The following is a 19,759-nucleotide window of genomic DNA, read 5'->3' as shown; positions in this document are numbered from 1 at the left end:
ACAGACCGTAATACTTGTATAAATGTGGGTTATATAATTACATAATTACATCACCCATGGTAACTTTCCTGAGCCGTGAGTAGTCATCCATTGGACACGTGACAGTATATTTCTACTGAGTTCTCGTTCCTTGACTGCAGAGTCATGAATTAAGTAGCCAGCTCTCTCTCGCCAGTCTGTCCTGGTCTCTCACGCACACTAGACGTGTGTTTATGAAGCTCGTTACATATACACTTCGTCCGTTCTTCACGCTCACAGCTCATAGCGTTAATTACGGTGATATCCCAGTTATTGTGTAATAGTTTTTCTTAATTAATGGAAAAAAGTCAATTTAGGTTTATAAACTTAACCCATAAACATTTATGTCGTTGTTTTCAGTTCACCTCTATTCAATTATTCCAACAGGTAACCAGAAACCGCAACAGTGAGACCTCTACGATCGCCAGCACTGTGCTGAATGTGGCGTTCGGCACCCAAGATGTTTCTGTGCGTCCCCAGGCAAGGCAGCCCCATGCTCCAGTACTTCACAAGCTCTCCCCAGATGTTACCCTGCGGGAATTTAAAGTATGGCGTAGCGTTTGGTGTGATTATGAAGAGTTGCTTCAGTTGAGGAACCAGCTGCATCGGATACAGGCTCACCTCAGGTCGTGCCTTACACCCGAGATGAGGTCTACCTTAGCCCACGCTATCGGGGGTCTACGAGGAGGACCACACCCGATCAGTGGAGCAAATCCTCGAACTGATCAAGGAGCATCTACAGTACAGCGGCAGCGAAACATTGCTCTACGACGAGTGCGGTTTGAGGAACGACAACAACACGGCGGTGAGTTGTTTGATGTTCTTAAATGTTGCCCTTATGGAACTGGCGGGGGATGCAGAGTTGTAGGAGACGTGTCTGGATGCTCGACGATGTCCTGCTTTCCTGGTATGATGCGCAAGCATAATATCTGCAGACCACCCGAAGCAGATCAAGGTGCTTCGTGATCGGCAGTCGGTCACCATCAAGTCTGCTCCCACAATCGAGCAGTTGAAACATGATCGCCAGCAAGTCTTGAAGGAGTTTAAGGATGTGCTCATTGATCCCGAAGATTTTCACAGTGGTGCAAAGCTACCGACCATGCTTGGGGATCCTTTGAAAATTCATCTTAAAGAGGACATCCTACCCTTTGCAATCCATACTCCTCGAACCAATCCTGTACCGTGGAGATCAGACCCCAAGCAGATGCTCGATAGCATGAGGCGTCTAAGTGGTGTCATCCCATGGTGATCGCTCCCAAGCGGAAGGGTGGTGTCCGCATTACAGTAGACTTGACAAAACTCAACATGTTCTACGTCCCGCCCAGCCATTTCTGACACCACGCAACTCTGACATGCAGGTAACCCCTGGTTCTAGGTACTTCACGACTATGGATGCTATGTTTTGGCTATTGGCAGGTCCTGCTCGCTGAGGACGCGCAGCCACTGACAGCCTTCATTATACCATGGAGATACAAGTTCCTGCGAGGTCCCATGGGATTTGTCTCTACAGGTGACGAGTTCTGCAGACGAGGTGACATCGCCCTCGAAGGCATCGGCAACCTTACCAAGGTAGCTGCTGATGTGCTCGTTTGGGACTTGACCTATGCTGAACACCTATAACGTATCCGTGCAATTCTGGAGCGATGCCACAGACACAAGGTCACCATGAACCGTAATAAGTTTGTGTTCGAACATCAGTCTGGAGTTCTGTGGTTACGGCATCACGGCTGGCGGAGTAGCTGCTGACGCTGGTAAGGTCAAACAAATAGTAGACTTCCCAGTCCCTGTCAGCATTACTGATCTCCGTTCCTTTCTTGTGAACCAGCTGGCTGACTTCACTCAGAGTAGCGCATCAGCACCAAGAATGCCTTCGTATGGACCCCAGACCACCAAAATTCTTCAGAGACAGTGAGGTGGTCTCTCTCATCACCACCGCTGCTCGCACACTTCGACCTCGCACTTTTCACAATGTTGCAGACCGACGCCTCGCGTCTCAAGGGCCTTGGTTACGCCCTCCTGCAGCTTCATTGTGAGAATTGGAGGCTTGTTCTGTGTGGTTCTCGTTTCCTCAGTGACGTGGAGACCAGGTACACCATGGTAGAGCTGGATCTTGTTGCAGCAGTCTGGGCCAGGCGGAAGTGTCGTCTGTACTTGATTGGACTACTACATTTTGACCTAGTCATCGACTACAAACCTCTGGTGTCCTTCCTGAACGACTACACGCTGGATGCTGTGGAAAACCCATGACTGTAGCGTCTGAAAGAGAAAACAGCACAGTATTCCTTCACTGCAAGGTGGCGTAAGGGCAAGGAGCATGCCATCCCTGATGCGCTCTCCCGTGCACCCGTTGAAGACCCGACACCGTCTGACTTGGAGGGTGAAACGGGAGTGACCCACCACATCTGTAGCTGTGTAAAGACTAGGGCAATGTAAGAGTCGTCGCAACCTTCTGAATGTTTGCGTGACCCCATCATTGAAGGAAACGGCAACGTTGCTGCCCACTGACTTATTGCCTCCTTCATGACACCGTTGCCTCGGGATTCGCATCCGACAGGAAGAAGGTACCAGCAGTCATGAGGGATTTCTGGAAGATCAGGGACAGTTTAGGAGGTGCTCAAATCGTAATTCCGACCGCAATCCATCGTCAGATCTTGTCTCGTCTTCATGACTCCCGCGGGGAGATTGAAGCGACAAATTGTAGAGTACGTCAGAGAGTATGGTGGCCTGGCATCACAAGCGACATCCTAAACACTGTCCAGTCCTGTGGCGCATGCCAAACTCTGCTGCCATCTCAAGTTAAGGAGCCATAACTGTGGTCGCACCGATGGTGGACCACAGTTCTCCCCTCATAACTTCTGGTGCTTCCTCAAGCGGTGGGGAGTCAACCACGACATCTCATCGTCACGATAGCCACAGTCTAATGGACATGCTGAAGCTTATGCCAAGCAAGTGAAGCATTTGATCATGAAGACTACGAAGGGTGGTAACCTAGATGATAAAGATTTTGACCGTGGCTTGTTGGAGGTACGTAATACCCCCCGTCCGGATGGCAGATCCCCAGCCCAGATACCCCTTGGCCGATCATTACGGACAGCAATGCCGGCCCACTGGTGATCCTTCGCTGCCGAGTGGTAAACTGTGACAAAGGAGTATGACAATCGGCAGTTAACGCCAAGGCAGAAGAACACTACAACCGCTCTGCTCTTTCTCTACCTCCTGTGAAGGTAGGCATGGCTGTCCACATCCAGGACATCTCACTACGCTGGGATAAGGTCGGGAAAGTGGTAGGTGTTGGTCGCCACAGGGACTATCACGTCAGGCTTCCGAGCGGTCGCTTGTTATTGTCGTAACCTCCGATTCCCGCGTCCTCACCATGTGCCATCCCTTACAACAGGGGTATCAAACTCATTTGCTACGGCGGGCCAGATTTAATGAGTACACACTATGCGGGCCATGTAGCGGAATTATGAGCACTTCGCTATCGCCCCTTTGGGGAGTAGTGAGCATCAGTAAATTGAGAACGAAGCCGAGATTTGTTAATGTTCATTACAGAGAAGAGCTTTTCACAAACCTATGTACTTCCGAACATTGACATAATCTTTGAGACAAAACACTTAATCCTGGGATAATTTGGCCCACATATTGATAAAATGTGTCAACATCTACACTCGAGAACTTGTTCCTCAAAACAGAATCACACTGGAGCTCAATTAATTCTAACTGAAGATGTTCTGGTGCCTCATTAACGCTGACAGAGAATGAGTTCTGAAAAATGGAAAAAAATACTTTCTCAAGGTATTTAAAGTCAGCAAATCTTTCTTGGAAATCGTGAAGCTCAGGTGTGTCTTGCTGGGACTTCAAGGTCGGAAAGTGTGAAAGAGTATTCTCTGCAAGTTGCCACTACCAAACTCGCGAAGATGTCATCACTTGTTGTTGTTCCTTTCACTGGTACCAGTTCCACAAACTCTTCCGTTAAGAGCATATTTTCATCCACACTCGGTATAAAAACTCTAAGTTGCGCTACATCAGTTATATCGGTATTGTCATCACTTGCAACACAAAATGCGTTAAAGGACTTAACTTTGTCTTTGAGTTGACTCTTAATATTCTCTGATAATTCATTAATTCTCTCTGCAGAAATGCCTTTGATTCCACCCCATCTAACAGTTGGACAGAAGAAGAGCCACCCCAGATATGAGAGCAGTACTCCAAGTTGGTTGGTTGGTGATATGGAGAGAAGAGAGATCAGCTCTGAGGGTGCAAGAAGGGTACAGTACAAGGTAAAGTTTAGAAGTGGGAAATATAGGAGGAGGTTGACAGCAGGTGGGCTATCCACCTTACGGAGAGCACTCCAAGTTAGGACGAATGACTCCTTTTTATACTTGAAGCAACTGCTTAGGAGTGAATTAGCTACGGCATCTGTACAGCTCTTTGTATTGTTATATTGTCCAACACCTGGCAATCTATCGCCCCACCCAAACTACCGTCAGGGTAGTGAACCATATCAACATGGGTAGATCTGGCGGCTCACCCGGCAGTCTTACCAGTCTGTCCATACAGAGCGCACGTCTGTCCCGTGCTCTTGCCTCTGTACTGATCCTCCTTCAGTAAACTCCAGTGAACTAATTGTCTTATTACTCGTCAACTCCTATGATCCACCAGGTCATGGTTGGCTTATTTTACTAGTTCCAAATATGACTTATATCTCCATTATTATCAACTTATACAAGAAATACCACAGATGGAAATTGATTTATAACTAAATTCCATATAAAAAGTTATTTTCATCCTCAAGTCCAGGTCAAGTGCTAAACATAATAGTAACCAACGCGTCAGAAATAGAAGTAAGACGAGGTGGCCGAGTGGTTAAGGCGTTGGACTGCTAATCCAATAGGGTCTCCCTGCGTGGGTTCGAATCCCATCCTCGTCGGAAACAAGGTGTAGTTTTGGATCTTCTGAAGATTAGACACTACAGCTTATTTCACCTGAAGATTAGACACCCCAGCTTATTTCACCTGAAGATTAGACACCCCAGCTTATTTCACCTGAAGATTAGACACTACATCTAATCAACCTAACATTGTCAAGGCTAATCTTTTGCTAGGATAAACTGGGGTGTTTAATCTTCAGGTGACCTCCCTGACCTTACTGAAGTAGGCATGTCTTCTAGCTGTGAGGGATCCGGCTTTCATGTCCAGTATCCGGCTTTCCTGTCCAATATCCGGCTTCCCTGTCCAATATCCGGCTTCTCTGTCCAATATCCGGCTTCTCTGTCCAGTATCCAGCTTCTCTCCCCCATATCCGTCTTCACTGGCCAATATCCGGCTCCTCTTTCCAGTATCCGGCTTCCCTGTCCAAAATCCGGCTTTCCTGTCCCAAATCCGGCTCCCTGTCCAAAATCCGTCTTTCCTGTCCAATATCCAGCTTTCCTGTCCAATATCAGGGTTCCTTGTTTAAAATCCGGCTTTGCTGTCCAATATCCGGCTTCTCTGGTGGTGGTTTTTGGTAAGTATCGGTCACCCAACAAAAGGTATTTTCTCTTTACTGTTGAATCTCTGTTAAGTTGTTACAGGTCACGTGAAAATTACCCCCCAGCTTATCTGGCCTGAAGATGAACAATAATATTTAGTTTAGGTTAAGGATTTGAGATTTGGGAGGTCAGGTTAGGTTAGATTAAGTAGATTAGGTTAAGCATTGGAAATATGTCATATGCTTTCAGAGCCTAAGATGAGGTGGCTGAGTGGTTAAGGCTTTTGACTGCTAATCCAATAGGGTCTCCCTGCGTGGGTTCGAATCCCATCCTCGTCGTCGGAATAATTTCAATATTAAATCCACAAAGCAAACAACATGTACCATAATGTTGTGCCATCGATGTGGGTGGTTGTAGGTTGGTGAACATAAGAATGGAGGAAACTGCAGCTGGCCTATTGGCCCATACAAGGCAGTCCCATTTACACCCAACCCCTATTGCTCATATATCCATCCAACCTATGTTTGAAGCTATCCGGCGTATTCGAGTTAATGATGGTGTTTGGTAACTTGTTCCATTCATCCACTACTCTATTTCCAAACCAATGTTTACCTATTTCGCGCGCATCAAAATTTGTCTAATATAAAACCATTGTTACGTGTTCGCTCTTGGTTGGATAGTTTGAGTACCCTTGTAATGTCCCCTTTGTTTAGCCCTGACTTCCATGTATACACCTCTATCATATCGCCCCTCGCTCTACGTCTCTCGAGGGAGTGCAAATTAAGATGCTTTAACCTGTCTCTGTACTCAAGGTTCCTAATGCCCGGGATTAGTCTTATCATTCTCCTCTGAATTCTTTCCAAGGATTCAATATCCATTCTGTGATACTGTGCCCAGAATTGAACTGCGTAATCCAAGTAAGGTCTCACAAGCTCAAGATATAGTTTTAGGATGACCTCGCTAGTCTTGTAACTAACACTCCTTTGTATGAACCCAAGTACTTTATTAGCCTTGTTTCGAGCAAAAACACATTGTTTACTTGGCTTAAGATTCCTACTTATCATTTCTCCTAAATCTTTCTCACAGTCGGATTTCTCAATAACATCGTTGTTCATCTGGTATCTGGTTTCCTTGTTTATATCTCCTATATTGAGTACTTTAAATTTGTCCACATTGAATTTCATCTGCCATTTTTCAGACCATTCGAAATTTTTTTTAGATCTTCCTGTAGTTTTGCGGAGTCCTCGTCAGATTTAATTTTACACCCTATTTTAGTGTCATCAGCAAATTTACTTATGTTGCTGTCTACGCCGATATCTATGTCGTTTATGTATATAATAAATAATAATGGTCCAAGTACTGAACCTTGGGAAACTCCACTAGTGACGTTGCTCCAATCGGATTTAGTGCCATTAATGCTCACTCGCTGTTTCCTGTCCTGTAACCACGCCCTAATCCATTTTAGAATATCTCCTTTAATGCCATGTGCCTCCACTTTTCTTATAAGCCTTTCGTGGGGGACTCTGTCGATGGCTTTGCTTAAGTCGAGATATACCACATCATGATTGTGCCCCTCGTCCACTGATTCGAAAAAAGAAGAAAAGAATGTTAATAGATTAGTTAGACATGAACGCCCGCTTGTGAAGCCATGCTGGGAATCATTGATCAACTTGTGCTTCTCCAGGTGATTTCGAATAGAGTTTGAAATGATTGCTTTCAGTAATTTGCCTACAACTGATGTTAAACTGATTGGACGGTAGTTAGAGGATAGTGATCTATCTCCCTTCTTGAAAATTGGTATTACATTCGCTATCCTCCAGGATTCTGGTACTATACCTGTTTTTAAGGACATGTTAAACAACTTTACTAAGGGCATACTAAGCTCTTCCTTACATTCCTTTAATACTCTGGCAAATATCTCATCGGGACCAGGTGACTTATTAGGCTTTAGTTTGTCTATTTGCTTACTAACATCGTTACTAGTCATTACTATCTCACTTAATCTATTTTCTTCACTATCTCTGTATAGAGTCGGTGCCTCGGGTATCATGTATAAATTTTCGGTGGTGAAAACTGTTGAAAAATATTTATTTAGATTATTGCTCATTTCTCCATCGTTATCAGTTAGCTCGCCGGTATCTGACTGTATTGGTCCAATCTTTTCTCGTGTTTTCGTTTGATACATTTGATAGAATCCATTGGGGTTTAACTTCGCTTCCCTTGCTACCTTCAATTTATTATTCCTCTTTGCTTTTCTTATCTCGGTATTAACCCTACCGGCCAATACCTTATAATAATCTCGGAGGTAAACTTCACGATTTATTCTCCTACCTATAGCCTTCCTTTGTCCAATAACATTCTTTAAATAATTGTTTATGCATTTAGGGTCATTGTTGTTTGATCTGAGTTTTCTGTATGGTATGTTCTGCCTTTGTGCATTAAGTAACTCATTTAAATTGTTGTGGAACTCGTCAACCTCAGATATCATTATCAGGTCATCCTCAACCGTCAGGTCTCCAGGTAAGGTGAGGTCGCCCTCTGTGGGTACATTGTGTGAGGTCATGTAATTCACCCTAAGCATGATACTCTTTCTCTCAGCTGCCTCTTCAAACTGTCAAAGTTTGCCCTTCTGAAATCTGGGATTTTAGTGGAATTTTTCTTGTGGCTGCCCTGAAATTCTAATTTAAATCTTATTTCTTTGTGATCACTGTTAGGAAGCTCGTTCCCTACCTCGACATTACTAATGAGGTTTTCTCTGTTTGACAGAACTAGATCGAGTATATTATTACCCCGGGTGGGTTCGGTTATATGTTGACTTAGGAAACAGTCCTGAACTGTTTCAAGAAACTCCTCTGATTCTGAGTTACCCGTAAGGTCAATCCAGTCTATTTGGCTAAGGTTAAAGTCGCCTACTATACAGACTTTGCTATATATGGAAGCCCTGCGCATTTCATCTCAAATAAATCGCTCATTAACTCTATCAAGATAAGGAGGTCTATATATTACTCCTGTGATTAATTTTTCCCTACCGTCGATTAAGTCTATCCAAATTGTTTCTATATTCTGCTCAGTTTTTATTTCCTTATTTATTTCACACTTCAGATTATCGCTGACATAGATTCCTACTCCCCCTCCTTTCCTAATCTGCCTATCGGTAAGTAATAGTTTGTAACCTGCAATTTGCTATTCGACAGGTAACTCACGTGAGTCTAGGTTTATCCATGTTTCGGTGAATGCTATTAAGTCGATTTTTTTGGTACATACCAACGCCCTGATTTCATCCATTTTGTTTCCCGTACTTCTACTGTTTGCGTAGTAGACATTTAAATTAGTCGTTTTCTGAGTCCTCTCTTTGTCACGTTTAGGTTTTAACTCCCTGCCTAATTTAGTTTTGTCATCGTCCCTAGCACTATTTCCCCTGTACCCTTTTACTTTGTTTACCCGCTCCCACTGCAGTCTCCTCCATCCCCGTGCTCATATGTTCTCCTAGCAGTTTAAAGACTTCGACATATTTTCAACTGCCCTCTCGAGAGAGCCAGCTAGTGTGTATGGGTAGGTGAGGTCGCTGTGGATGTGAGTTGGTGTAGTAGTAGTGGGTGTGTGTGAGTGTGTGCACACACAGGGTGGTGTAATGCGTCTAGTGAGGCAGCATTGTGTTAAGGTGCAGGTCATTGCTTGCTCCCTTACGCTTTCAGCTGCCGCCGCTGGCTAGCCCTCATGGCGAACAGGGAAGCAACTTGCATAAGTCTTCCCCTGCCAGTACACAGCCTCCTCACCATCAAGACTCCTGCTGTGCCTCCTCATGGCAACACACGGTAACTGGGGATCTCGGAGTAGCAGTGGGCCCACTGGCATGTGGACACATCCTGACGCCTACCAGCCATTGCCCCGCTGCCTTGCGGATTAACCTTGGTAGGAGTAAACCCAGAACGAGAAATTCACAGTGGAGCCCCACATCAGGCAGACATGCTTACAGAGCTGCAACAAGACCCCAACGGCGGTATAGGTGGAAGAGGTGACCAGCATGGGAACCAATGACTACACCGGCGGACGAAGGCAATGCATGATGGACAGGCGAAACCCAACAAACTGGGCTATTGGCAGTCCATTGCAACTCTCCCTCTCCCCAGTCGTTGCTACACTTGCACCACTGCCTCACCACATAAATCAACTCACGCACAGCCATCATCCAGCTCATCATACTCCTCCTCAACAAAACCCCTATACCCCCAAACGCCTATGGCGACGGGCGATTGGCGACGGGGACAGGCAGAGATGACCACCGGGAGTCTCCAGTCACAACAATGCACATGGGAGGCACAGATAAGGTGGTCATTATGCACTGGGATCTAGGCAGAAATGCAATCCGGTCCTGTCTGTGCGACTGAGCAGCCCTTTCGAGGAGCCACTCTGCTCACCCCACATGGGGAGGGGCTATAAAAGGTGCCCTAAACATAGCCTGCCTAAAAAAAACAACCTGACTGGGCAACCGCACCCAGCAAGGTCATCCTTATGCGGTCGAAAACACAGTCAAAATCACAGATCCAAACAAAAACAAACCATACAACCTCTTATGGTCGCTGCATGGAATGTAAGTACCTTTCTGGATACTGGCACAAATGAGCATCCTGAAAGAAGAACTGTCCTTGTGGCAAAAGAGCTGGCTCGGTATACCATCGACATAACAGCCATTAGTGAGTCCTGGCTCCCCGATGAGGGCCAACTCACTGAGCGCGGGTCTGGCTATACCTTCTTCTGGAAAGGTAAGACTGCTGCAGAGAGAAACCGCATTTATGGTGTTGGCTTTGCCATCCGCCAACGCATCCTACACAGGCTAACTGAAATGCCTATTGGGATGAACGAGAACGAGGTTAGGGTGTGATTTGATTTTAATTTTGCCGCTTACAGCGGCTACTTTATTGTGCACCCCACACTCATCCTGTGAGCGGTAGCGCAAAAGGATTACAGAGTAGAGTTTACAAAGGGTCATAATAATTAATCCCCGTTGTCAGGATATTATGGCACTGAATGTTACACAGGCGTGTGAGGCAGTATGTCTGGCCTCACACTTTGTTATTCACATTTACGTGGGAGGTATTCAAGCACATTGTGTATATGGTTCTAAACATGAGAACTGATATAGTTGCTAAGTGCAGGAAAGTGGATACACTCTTAATTGGAGGGCCAGAGTGGGGTGTGGAGGATCAGGGTGGGGTGTGGAGGATCAGGGTGGGGTGTGGAGGGCCTGGGTGGGGTGTGGAGGGCCTGGGTGGCGTGTGGAGGGCCAGGGTGGGGTTTGGGAGGGACAGGGGTGGGGGTGTGGAGGGCCATGGTGGGTGTGGAGGGGAGAGGGGGTGTGGAGGGCCAGGGTGGGGGTGTGGAGGGTCAGGGGTGGTGTGTGAGGGCCAGTGGTAGGGTGTGGTGGGTGGACAGGGTGAGGGTGTGGAGGGTGGGGTGGGGGTGGAGGGGCCAGGGTGGGTGTGGAGGGCCAGGGGTGGGGTGTGGAGGGCCATGGTGGGTGTGGAGGGCCAGGGTGGGGTGTGGAGGGAGGTGTGGAGGTCAGGGGTGGGTCAGGGGTGGGTGTGGAGGGCCAGGGTAAGGTAGAAGGGACAGGTGTGGTGGAGGTCAGGGGTGGGGGTGTGGGGGCCAGGGTGGGGTGATGTGGGTGGGGTGTGGAGGGTCAGGGTGGGGTGGGGAGGGCATGGGGGTGGGTGGTGAGGTGTGGGAGGGCCAGAGTGGTGTGGGAGGAGAGGTGTGGAGGGCCAGGTGAGGTGTGGAGGGCCAGTGTGGGTGTGGAGGGTCAGGGTGGGTTGTGCAGGGTCAGGAGTCAGGGAGAGGTCAGGAGAGCAGGGGTGGAGGGAGGGTGGGGGGAGGAGGACGGGTGGGGTGTGGAGGTCAGGGTGGGGTGTGGAGGGAGGTGGGGTGTGAGGACGAGGGTGTGGTGTGAAGGACGGGCTGGGGTGTGGTGGGTCAGGGTGGGGGTGTGGGGTCAGGATGGGGTGATGAGGGCAGGGGTGGGCTGTGAAGGGACGAGGGTGGGGTGACGGGTGTGGAGGACGGTGGGGTGTCGAGGGTCAGGGGTGGGTGTGGAGGGTCAGGTGGGGTGTCAGGGTGTGGGGTGGTGGGTCAGGGTGGGGTGTGAGGACGAGGCTGGGGTGTGGTGGGTCAGGGTTGGGTGTGGTGGGTCAGGATGGGGTGAGGAGACGGGTGGGCTGTGGACGAGGGTGGGGTGTAAGGAGGGTGGGGTGTGTGGAGGACGAGGTGGGGGTGTGGTGGATCAGGGGTGGGGTGAAGTTGGAGCGAAGGACAGGGGTGAGTGTGGGGACGAGAGGCCAGGGTGGAGTGTGGAGGATCAGGGTGGGTGTGGAGGGACGAGGGTGGGTTGTGGAGGTCAGGCTAGGGTGTGGGGGTCAGGGTGGGGGTTTGGAAGACGGGGTGGGGTGTGGAGGTCAGGGTGATGTGTGGAAGGTCTGGGTGGGGTGTGGAAGGTCTGGGTGGGGTGTGAAGGGGCGAGGGGTGGGGTGTGGACGGCCAGGGTGTGTGTGGAAGGTCAGGGTGGGTTGTGGAGCGTCAGGAGGGGTGTGGAGGTGCGATGGGGTGTGCAGGACGGGTGAGTGTGGAGGTCAGGGTGATGTGTGGAAGGTCAGGATGGGGTGTGGGGGTCAGGGGGGTGGAGGAGGACAGGTGGGGTGTGGAGGGTCAGGGTGATGTGTGGAGGGTCAGGGGTGGAGTGTGGAGGGTGTGGCGTGTGGAGGGCAGGGGTGGGGTGTGGAGGACGGGGTGGGGTGTGGAGGTCAGAGGTGGGTGTGGTGGAGGTCAGGAGGTGGGGTGTGGAGGACAGGGGTGGGGTGTGGAGGGAGGGTGGAGGGGTTGTGTGGAGGGGGTCGAGGGAGGACGAGGTGGGGTGGGGGTCAGGATGGGATGTGTGGAGGTCGAGGTTGGGGTGTGGAGGGTCAGGATGGCGTGTGGAGGGTCAGGGGTGGGGTGTGGGGGTCAGGGTGGGGTGTGGAGGGTCAGGATGGGATATGGAGGTCAGGTGTGGGGTGTGGAGGTGAGCCAGGGTGGGGTGGGGTGGGTGGTGTGGAGGACGAGAGTGGGATGAGGGTCAGGGAGGGTGTGTGTGTGGGGTGTGGAGGGTGGGGTGGGGTTAGCAGGACGAGGGGGTGTGGAGGACGAGGGGTGGGGTGTGGAGGTCAGGGTGATGTGTGTAAAGGTCAGGATGGGGTGTGGAGGGTCAGGGTGGGGTGTGGAGGACAGGGTGGGGTGTGGAGGTCAGATGATGTGTGTAAGGTCAGGATGGGGTGTGGAGGGTCAGGTGGGTGTGGAGGGACGAGGGTGGGGTGTGGAGGATCAGGGTGGGGTGTGGAGGACGAGGGGTAGGGTGTGGAGGTCAGGGTAGGGGGGTGTGGAGGACAGGGGGGGGTGTGGAGGTCAGGGGTAGGTGTGGAGGGACAGGGGTGGGGGTGGGGAGGGTGTGGACGGGGTGGGGTGTGGAGGGGAGGGTGGGGTGTGGAGGGGACGAGGGGTGGGGTGTGGAGGATCAGGGGTGGGATGTGGAGGACGAGGTGGGGTGTGGAGGTCAGGGTGGGGTGTGGAGGGTCGAGGGGTGTGTGGAGGACGGGGTGGGGTGTGGAGGTCAGGTGGAGTGGACAGCAGGAAGTCAGGGGATATGGAGGTCAGGGTGGTGTGGAGGTCAGGATGTGATATGGAGGGTCGGGTGGGGTGTGGTGGGTCAGGGTGGGGTGTGTGAGAGCCATGGTGAGGTGTGGGAGGGCCAGGGTGGGTGTGGAGGGAAAGGGTGGGGTGTGGGGGGGGTGGGGTGTGGAGGGCCAGGGGGGGTGTGGTGGGTCAGGGGGGGTGTGGAGATCAGGGTGGGGTGTGAAGGGCCAGGGTAGGGTGTGGAGGGACAGGGTGGGGTATGGTGGGTCAGGGTGGTGGAGGGCCAGGACAGGTGTGGAGACGGGGGTGGGGTGTGGAGGAGAGGGTGGGGACGAGGGTGGGGTGTGGAGGTTAGGGTGGAGGGTCCAGGTGTGTGGAGGACGGGGGTGGGGTGTGGAGGACGAGGGAGGGAGGCGTGGGTACGAGGGTGGGGAGTGGGGGGTGGGGGGTGGGGTGTGGTGGGGTGTGGAGGTGGTGGGATGTGGAGGGTCAGGGTGGGGTGTGGAGGGTTCAGGGGTGGGAGGTGGAGGGTCATGGTGGGGTGTGGAGGACAGGGAGGTGTGGGGCGAGGGTGGGGTGTGGAGGACGGGGTGAGTGTGGAGGGTGACGGTGGGGTGTAGAGGTCAGGGGTGGGGTGTGGAGGGGTCAGGACGGGTGGGGTGTGGAGGACAGGGGGGTGTGGAGGACGAGGGAGGTGTGGAGGGGGGGAGTGGTGTGGAGGGGGTGGGAGTGTGAGGTGTGGAGGGGGTGGGGGTGGGTGGTTAGGGGTCAGGGTGTGGGGTTAAAGGGTGGGGTGTGGAGGTTACGGTGGATGGAGGTGGGGGTGTGGAGGACGTGGGGTGTGTGAGGAGTGGGGTATGGAGGGTCAGGGTAGTGTGGAGGAAAGGGTGGGGTGGGGGTCATGTGGGATGTGGAGGTCAGGTGGGGTGTGGAGAGCCAAGGTGGGATATGGAGGGTCAGGGTGGGGTGTGGAGGACGAGGGTGGGATGTGGAGAGGACAGGGTGGGTGTGGAGGACGATTGGGGTGTGGAGGTCAGTGGGTTGTGGAGGGCCAAGGTGGATATGGAGGGTCAGGGTGGGGTGTGGAGGGTCACGGTGTGGTGTGGAAGACAGGGGCTAAGGTGGGGAGGGTCAGGGTGGGATGTGGAGGGACATGGTGGGGTGTGTGGAGGGAGGGTGGAGGGTGGAGGGGGTGGGATGTGGAAGGTCAGGTGGGGGTGTGGAGGTCAGAGTTGGGGTGTGGAGGAACAGGGGTGGGGTGTGGAGGACAGGGTGGGGTGTGGAGGACGATGGTGGGGTGTGGAGGTCAGGGTGGGATGTGGAGGGTCAGGGTGGGGTGTGGAGGACGAGGGTGGCGTGTGGAGGGTGAGGTGGGATGTGGAAGGTCGGGGTGGGGTGTGGAAGGTCAGGGTGCGGTATGGAGGGACGTGGGTGGGATGTGGAGGGCCAGGGATGGGGTGTGGAGGGTCAGGTAGAGGTGTGGAGGGCCAGGGTGGGATGTGGAGAGCCAGGGTGGGGTGTGGAGGGCCAGGTGGGGGTGTAGATGGTGGGTGCGGTATGGGGGCGTGGGTGGGATGTGGAGGGCCAGGATGGGGGTGTGGAGGTCAGGTGGGGGTATGGAGGGCCAGGTTTGGGATGTGGAGGCCAGGTGGGGTGTGGGAGGTCAGTGGGTGGGTGTGGAGGGACCAAGGTGGGGTGTGGAGGTCAGGGGTTGGGTATGGTGGACGTGGGTGGGATGTGGAGGGCCAAGGTGGGGTGTGGAGGGTCAGGGTTGGGTATGGAGGACGTGGGTGGGATGTGGATGGCCAGGGTGGGTGTGGAGGGTCAGGGGTAGGGTGTGGAGGGTCAGGTGGGTGTGGATGGCCAGTGTGTGGTGTGTGGAGGGCCAGGGTGGGGTGGGTCAGGGTGGTGTGGAGGGCCAGGGGTGTGGATGGTGGAGGGGTGGGTGTGGAGGGCCAGGGTGGGGTGTGGAGGGCAGGGGTTGGGTATGGAGGACGTGGGTGGGATGTGGAGGGCCAAGGTGGGGTTTGGAGGTCAGGTGGGGTGGGTGGGGGTCAGGGTGGTGGTCAGGGGTGGGTGGGGTGTGGAGGACCAAGGTGGGGGGGAGTCAGGGTGCAGTGTGGAGGACGTGGGTGGGATGTGGAGGGGCTGGGGTGGGGTGTGGAGGGTCGGGTGCGGTGTGGAGGACGTGGGTGGGATGTGGAGGGCCAAGGTGGGGTGTGGAGGGTCAGGGTGGGGTGTGGAAGGTCAGGGTGGGGTGTGGAGGACGTGGGTGGGCTGTGCAGGGCCAAGGTGGGGTGTGGGGGTGTGTCACGAGGGGGATCTTATGTATAATAAAAAATAGTAAGATGTTATTAGTTGTAAGATAAAGTGAGGAAGGTTTGTTAGTGTGACCGAAAGTTAATTGATTGTTAATAGATTTTCTTAGGGGGAATTTTCCACACACCAACTCAAGGTACAGCTATTTATTATTCATTTTATTGACACAGACACATTAATATATTGATGTTACTAGACACTGACTCTCGGACAACAAGCATGAAATGGATACACTTCCCACCATAAGTAACTCACCCTATGGATTGCTCCTACAAGACTCACGTGTGACCTGAGGGAGGCCCAGCAGGTGCGGAATCCTATCGTATTCTATCGCAGAATCCTTCCGTGTTTTGGGCGGAATCCTATCCTGTTCTGAGGCGGAATCTTAACCTATTCTGGAACGAAATCCTACCTTATTCTGAGGCGAAATCCTACCATCTCATATTGCAGAATCCTACCGTATTTTGGGCAGAAGCCTATTCTATTCTCAGGTGGAATCCTACCCTATTCTGGGGCGGAATCCTACCGTATTTTGGGGCAGAACCCTACCATCTTGTGGGGGGGGGGGGATCCTACCGTATTCTGGGGCAGAATGCTACAGTCTTGGGTCTAATTCCTACCATCTTTGAGGATTGAATCCTACTATATTCTGGCGCAGAATCCAACCGTATTCTGGGGCAGAATTCTACAGTATTCTGGATCGTAATCCTACTGTATTGTGGGCGGAATTCGACCGTTTTCTGGGGAGACTCTTACCGTCTTTGGAGATAGAATCATGCCGTCTGCTGCCCCGTCTCCTTGGGCAAAATGCTAGCATATTCTGGGAGGAAATCCTACACTATTCTGAGGCGGAATCCTTCCGTCTCCTGGGGCAGAATCATACCATATTTGGGGCGAAATCCTACCCTATTTTGGAGCATAACCCTCCCATCTTCTGGGGCGGGATCCTACCGTATTCTGGGGCAGAATCCTACCATCTTCCTGGGGCGAATTTCTTCCATCTTCTAGGGCGGCTTCCTATCGTATTCTGGTCCAGCATCCTACCGTATTCTGGGGTAAAATTCTTCGGTATTCTGGAGCGAAATCCTACTGTTTTGTGGGCGGAATCCGACCGTTTTCTGGGGCAGATTCTTACAGTCTTCTAGGGCGGATTCCTAACATCTTCTTGGGTGGCATCTTACTGTATTCTGGGGCGGATTTTTACCGTTTTCTCGGGCAGTATTCTACCGTCTTTGAGGACGAAATCCTACCGTCTTCTGGGGCGGAATCCTACCGTATTTTGGAGCAGTACCCTACCATCTTCTAGGGCGGGATTCTGGGGCAGAATCTTACCGTTCTCTTGAGCGGATTCCTTCCATCTTCTAGGGCAGAATCCTACCGTCTGTTGGCACAGAATCCTACTATTTTCTGGAGCGATATCCTACCGTCTCCTTGGGCAGAATCCAAGCGTATTCTCGGGCGGAATCCTACTCTATTCTTGGAAGGAATCCAACCTTATTCTGAGGCGGAATCCCACTGTCACTTGGGGCAGAATCCAACCCTATTCTGCGGCGGAATCCTACCCTATTCGCGGACGGAATCCTACACTATTCTGGGACAGAATCCTACCTTTTCTTGAGGCAGAATCCTACCGTCTCTTGGGGCAGAATCCTACCGTATTTGTTTCGGAATCCTACCCTATTCTGGGGCGGAATCCTACCATATTCTCGGAAGGGAAATCCTACCCTATTCAGGGGCAGAACAATACCATCTTCTGGGGCGGTATCCTACCGTCTCCTTGAGCAGAATCCTAGCGCATTCTGGGGCGGAATCTTACCCAATTCTGGGACGGAATCCTACCTTAATCTGAGGTGGAATCCTACCGTTTTCTGGGGCAGAATCCAGCCATATTTGGGGCGGAATCCTACCCTGTTCTGGGGCGGAATCCTACCCTATTCTGGGGCGGAATCCAACCCTATTCTGGGGAAGAACCGTACCTTCTTCTAAGGCGGGATCCTATCGTATTCTGGGGCAGAATTCTACTGTCTTCTGGGGCGCATTCCTACCGTCAACGAGGGCGGAATCCTACTCCATTCTGGGGCAGAATCCTACCGACTTCTGGGGCGGATTCCTTCTATCTTCTAGGGCGGAATCCTACTCCATTCTGGCGCTGAATCCTACCGTATTCTGGGGCAAAATTCTACCGTATTCTGGAGCGGAATCCTACTGTCTTTGGGGACAGAATCCCACCCTCTGCTGGCGCAGAATCCTAACGTTTTCTGGAGTGATATCCTACCGTCTCCTTGGGCATAATCATAGCGTATTCTGGGGCGGAATCCTACCCTTTTCTGGGACGGAATCCTACCTAATTCTGAGGCCGAATCCTACCATTTCCTGGGGCAGAATCCTACCGTATTTGGGGCGGAATCCTACCCTATTCTTAAGGGGAAGAACCCTACAATCTTCTGGCTCGGGATCCTACCGTATTCTGGGGCAGAATTCTACCGTATTGTGGGAGGAATTCGACCGTTTTCTGGGGTAGAATCTTATCGTTTTCTGGAGCGATATCCTGCCGTCTCCTTGGGCAGAATTCTAGCGCATTCTGAGGCGGAATCCTACTCTATTCTGGGACGGAATCCTACCCTATTTTGGGGCGGAATCCTACCCTATTCTCGGGCGGAATCCTACCTTATTCTGGGGCAGAATCCTACCATCTTCTGGGGCAGGATCCTGCCGTATTCTGGGGCCGAATTCTACCATCTTCTGGGGCGGATTCCTTTCAACTTCTAGGGCGGAATTCTATCATATTCTGACGCGGAATCCTTCCGTAGTTTGGGTGGAATCCTATCCTATTCTGGGGCGGAATCTTATCCTATTCTGGGAAGAAATCCTACCTTATTCTAAAGCGGAATCCCACCGTCTCCTATTGCAGAATCCTACTGTATTTTGGGCGGAATCCTATTCTACTCTCTGGTGGAATCCTACCGTATTGTGCGACGGAATCCTACCGTATCCTGAGGCAGAATCCTACCGTCTCTTGGGGCAGAATCCTACCGTATTTGGGTCGGAATCCTACCGTATTCTGGGGCAGAATCTTACCGTCTTTGGGGACAGAATCCTACCATTTCCTGGAGCGATATCCTACCGTCTCCTTGGGCAGAATCGTATCCTATTCTGGGGCAGAATGCTACCCTATTCTAGGGCGGGATCCTACCGTATTCTGGGGCAGAATTCTACAGTATTCTGGAGCGGAATCCTACCTTATTCTGAGGCGGAATCCTACCGTTTCCTGGGGCGGAATCCTACCTTATTCTGAGGCAGAATCCTACCGTTTCCTGGGGCGGAATCCTACCGTATTGTGGTTGGAAACCAACCGTTTTCTGGGGCAGAATCTTAACGTCTTTTAGAGAGAATCCAACCGCCTTCTGGTGCAGAATCCTACCGTTTTCTGGAGCGATATCCTGCCGTCTCTTTGGGTATAATCGTAGCGTATTCTGGGGCAGAATCCTACTCTATTCTGGGACGGAATCCTACCCTATTCTGGGGCCGAATTCTAGCGTCTTCTGGGGCGGATTCCTTTCATCTTCTAGGGCGGAATCCTATTGTATTCTGCCGCGGAATCCTTCCGTATTTTGGGCGGAATCCTATCCTATTCTGGGGCGGAATCTTATGCTATCCTGGGACGAAATGCTACCTTATTCTAAAGAGGAATCCCACCGTCTCCTATTGCAGAATCCTCCTGTATTTTGGACGGAATCCTATTGCATTCTCGGTTGGAATCCTACCCTATTCTGCGGCGGAATCGTACCGTCTTCTGGGGTGGAATCTTACCGTATTCTGGCACAGAATCCTATCGTATTCTGGGACAGAATTCAACAGTATTCTGGAACGGAATCCTACTGTAATGTTGGCGGAATGCGACCGTTTTCTGGGCAGACTCTTACCGTCTTTGGGAAAAGAATCCTACAGTCTGCTGGCGCAGAATCCTACCGTTTTCTAGAGCGATATCCTACCGTCTCCTTGGGCAGAATCCTAGCATATTCTGGGACGGAATCCTACCCGATTCTGGGACGGAATCCTACCCCATTCTGGGACGGAATCCTACCCTATTTTGGGGCAGAACCCTACTATCTTCTGAGGCGGAACCCACCGTATTCTGTGGCGGGATCATACCGTATTCTGGGGCACAATCCTACCATCTTCTATGGCATAATCATACTGTCGTCTAGAGCGAACTACTACTGTTTTCTGGGGCGGAATCCTACTGTCTTCTTGGGCGGATTCTTACCGTTTTCTCGGGCGGAATTCTACCGT

At 51.6% G+C, this 19,759-nt stretch overlaps 1 protein-coding gene and 2 non-coding genes across 3 annotated transcripts in view; all 3 read left to right on the top strand.

The window, feature by feature from the left end:
* Positions 1-2,591: 2,591 nt before the first annotated feature.
* LOC121874423 overlaps positions 2,592-19,759 on the top strand; it is a 95,230-nt gene continuing 78,062 nt past the window's right edge. Inside the window, exons 1-2 of the mRNA XM_042378554.1 lie at positions 2,592-2,720; positions 2,929-3,128. Coding sequence (XP_042234488.1) covers positions 2,592-2,720; positions 2,929-3,128 — 329 coding nt within the window. The remainder of the gene's footprint in view (positions 2,721-2,928; positions 3,129-19,759) is intronic.
* On the top strand, positions 4,867-4,948 carry Trnas-gcu. The gene has a single exon. It is a non-coding gene; the product is annotated as a tRNA-Ser (tRNA).
* Trnas-gcu lies at positions 5,745-5,826 on the top strand. The gene has a single exon. It is a non-coding gene; the product is annotated as a tRNA-Ser (tRNA).

Source organism: Homarus americanus, unplaced genomic scaffold (genome assembly GCF_018991925.1).
Source record: "Homarus americanus isolate GMGI-L3 unplaced genomic scaffold, GMGI_Hamer_2.0 scaffold55640, whole genome shotgun sequence".
Classification (NCBI taxonomy): Eukaryota; Metazoa; Arthropoda; class Malacostraca; order Decapoda; family Nephropidae; genus Homarus; species Homarus americanus.
The sequence above is the reverse complement of the archived record's forward strand: the minus strand, read 5'-3'. Positions and strand labels throughout refer to the sequence as shown.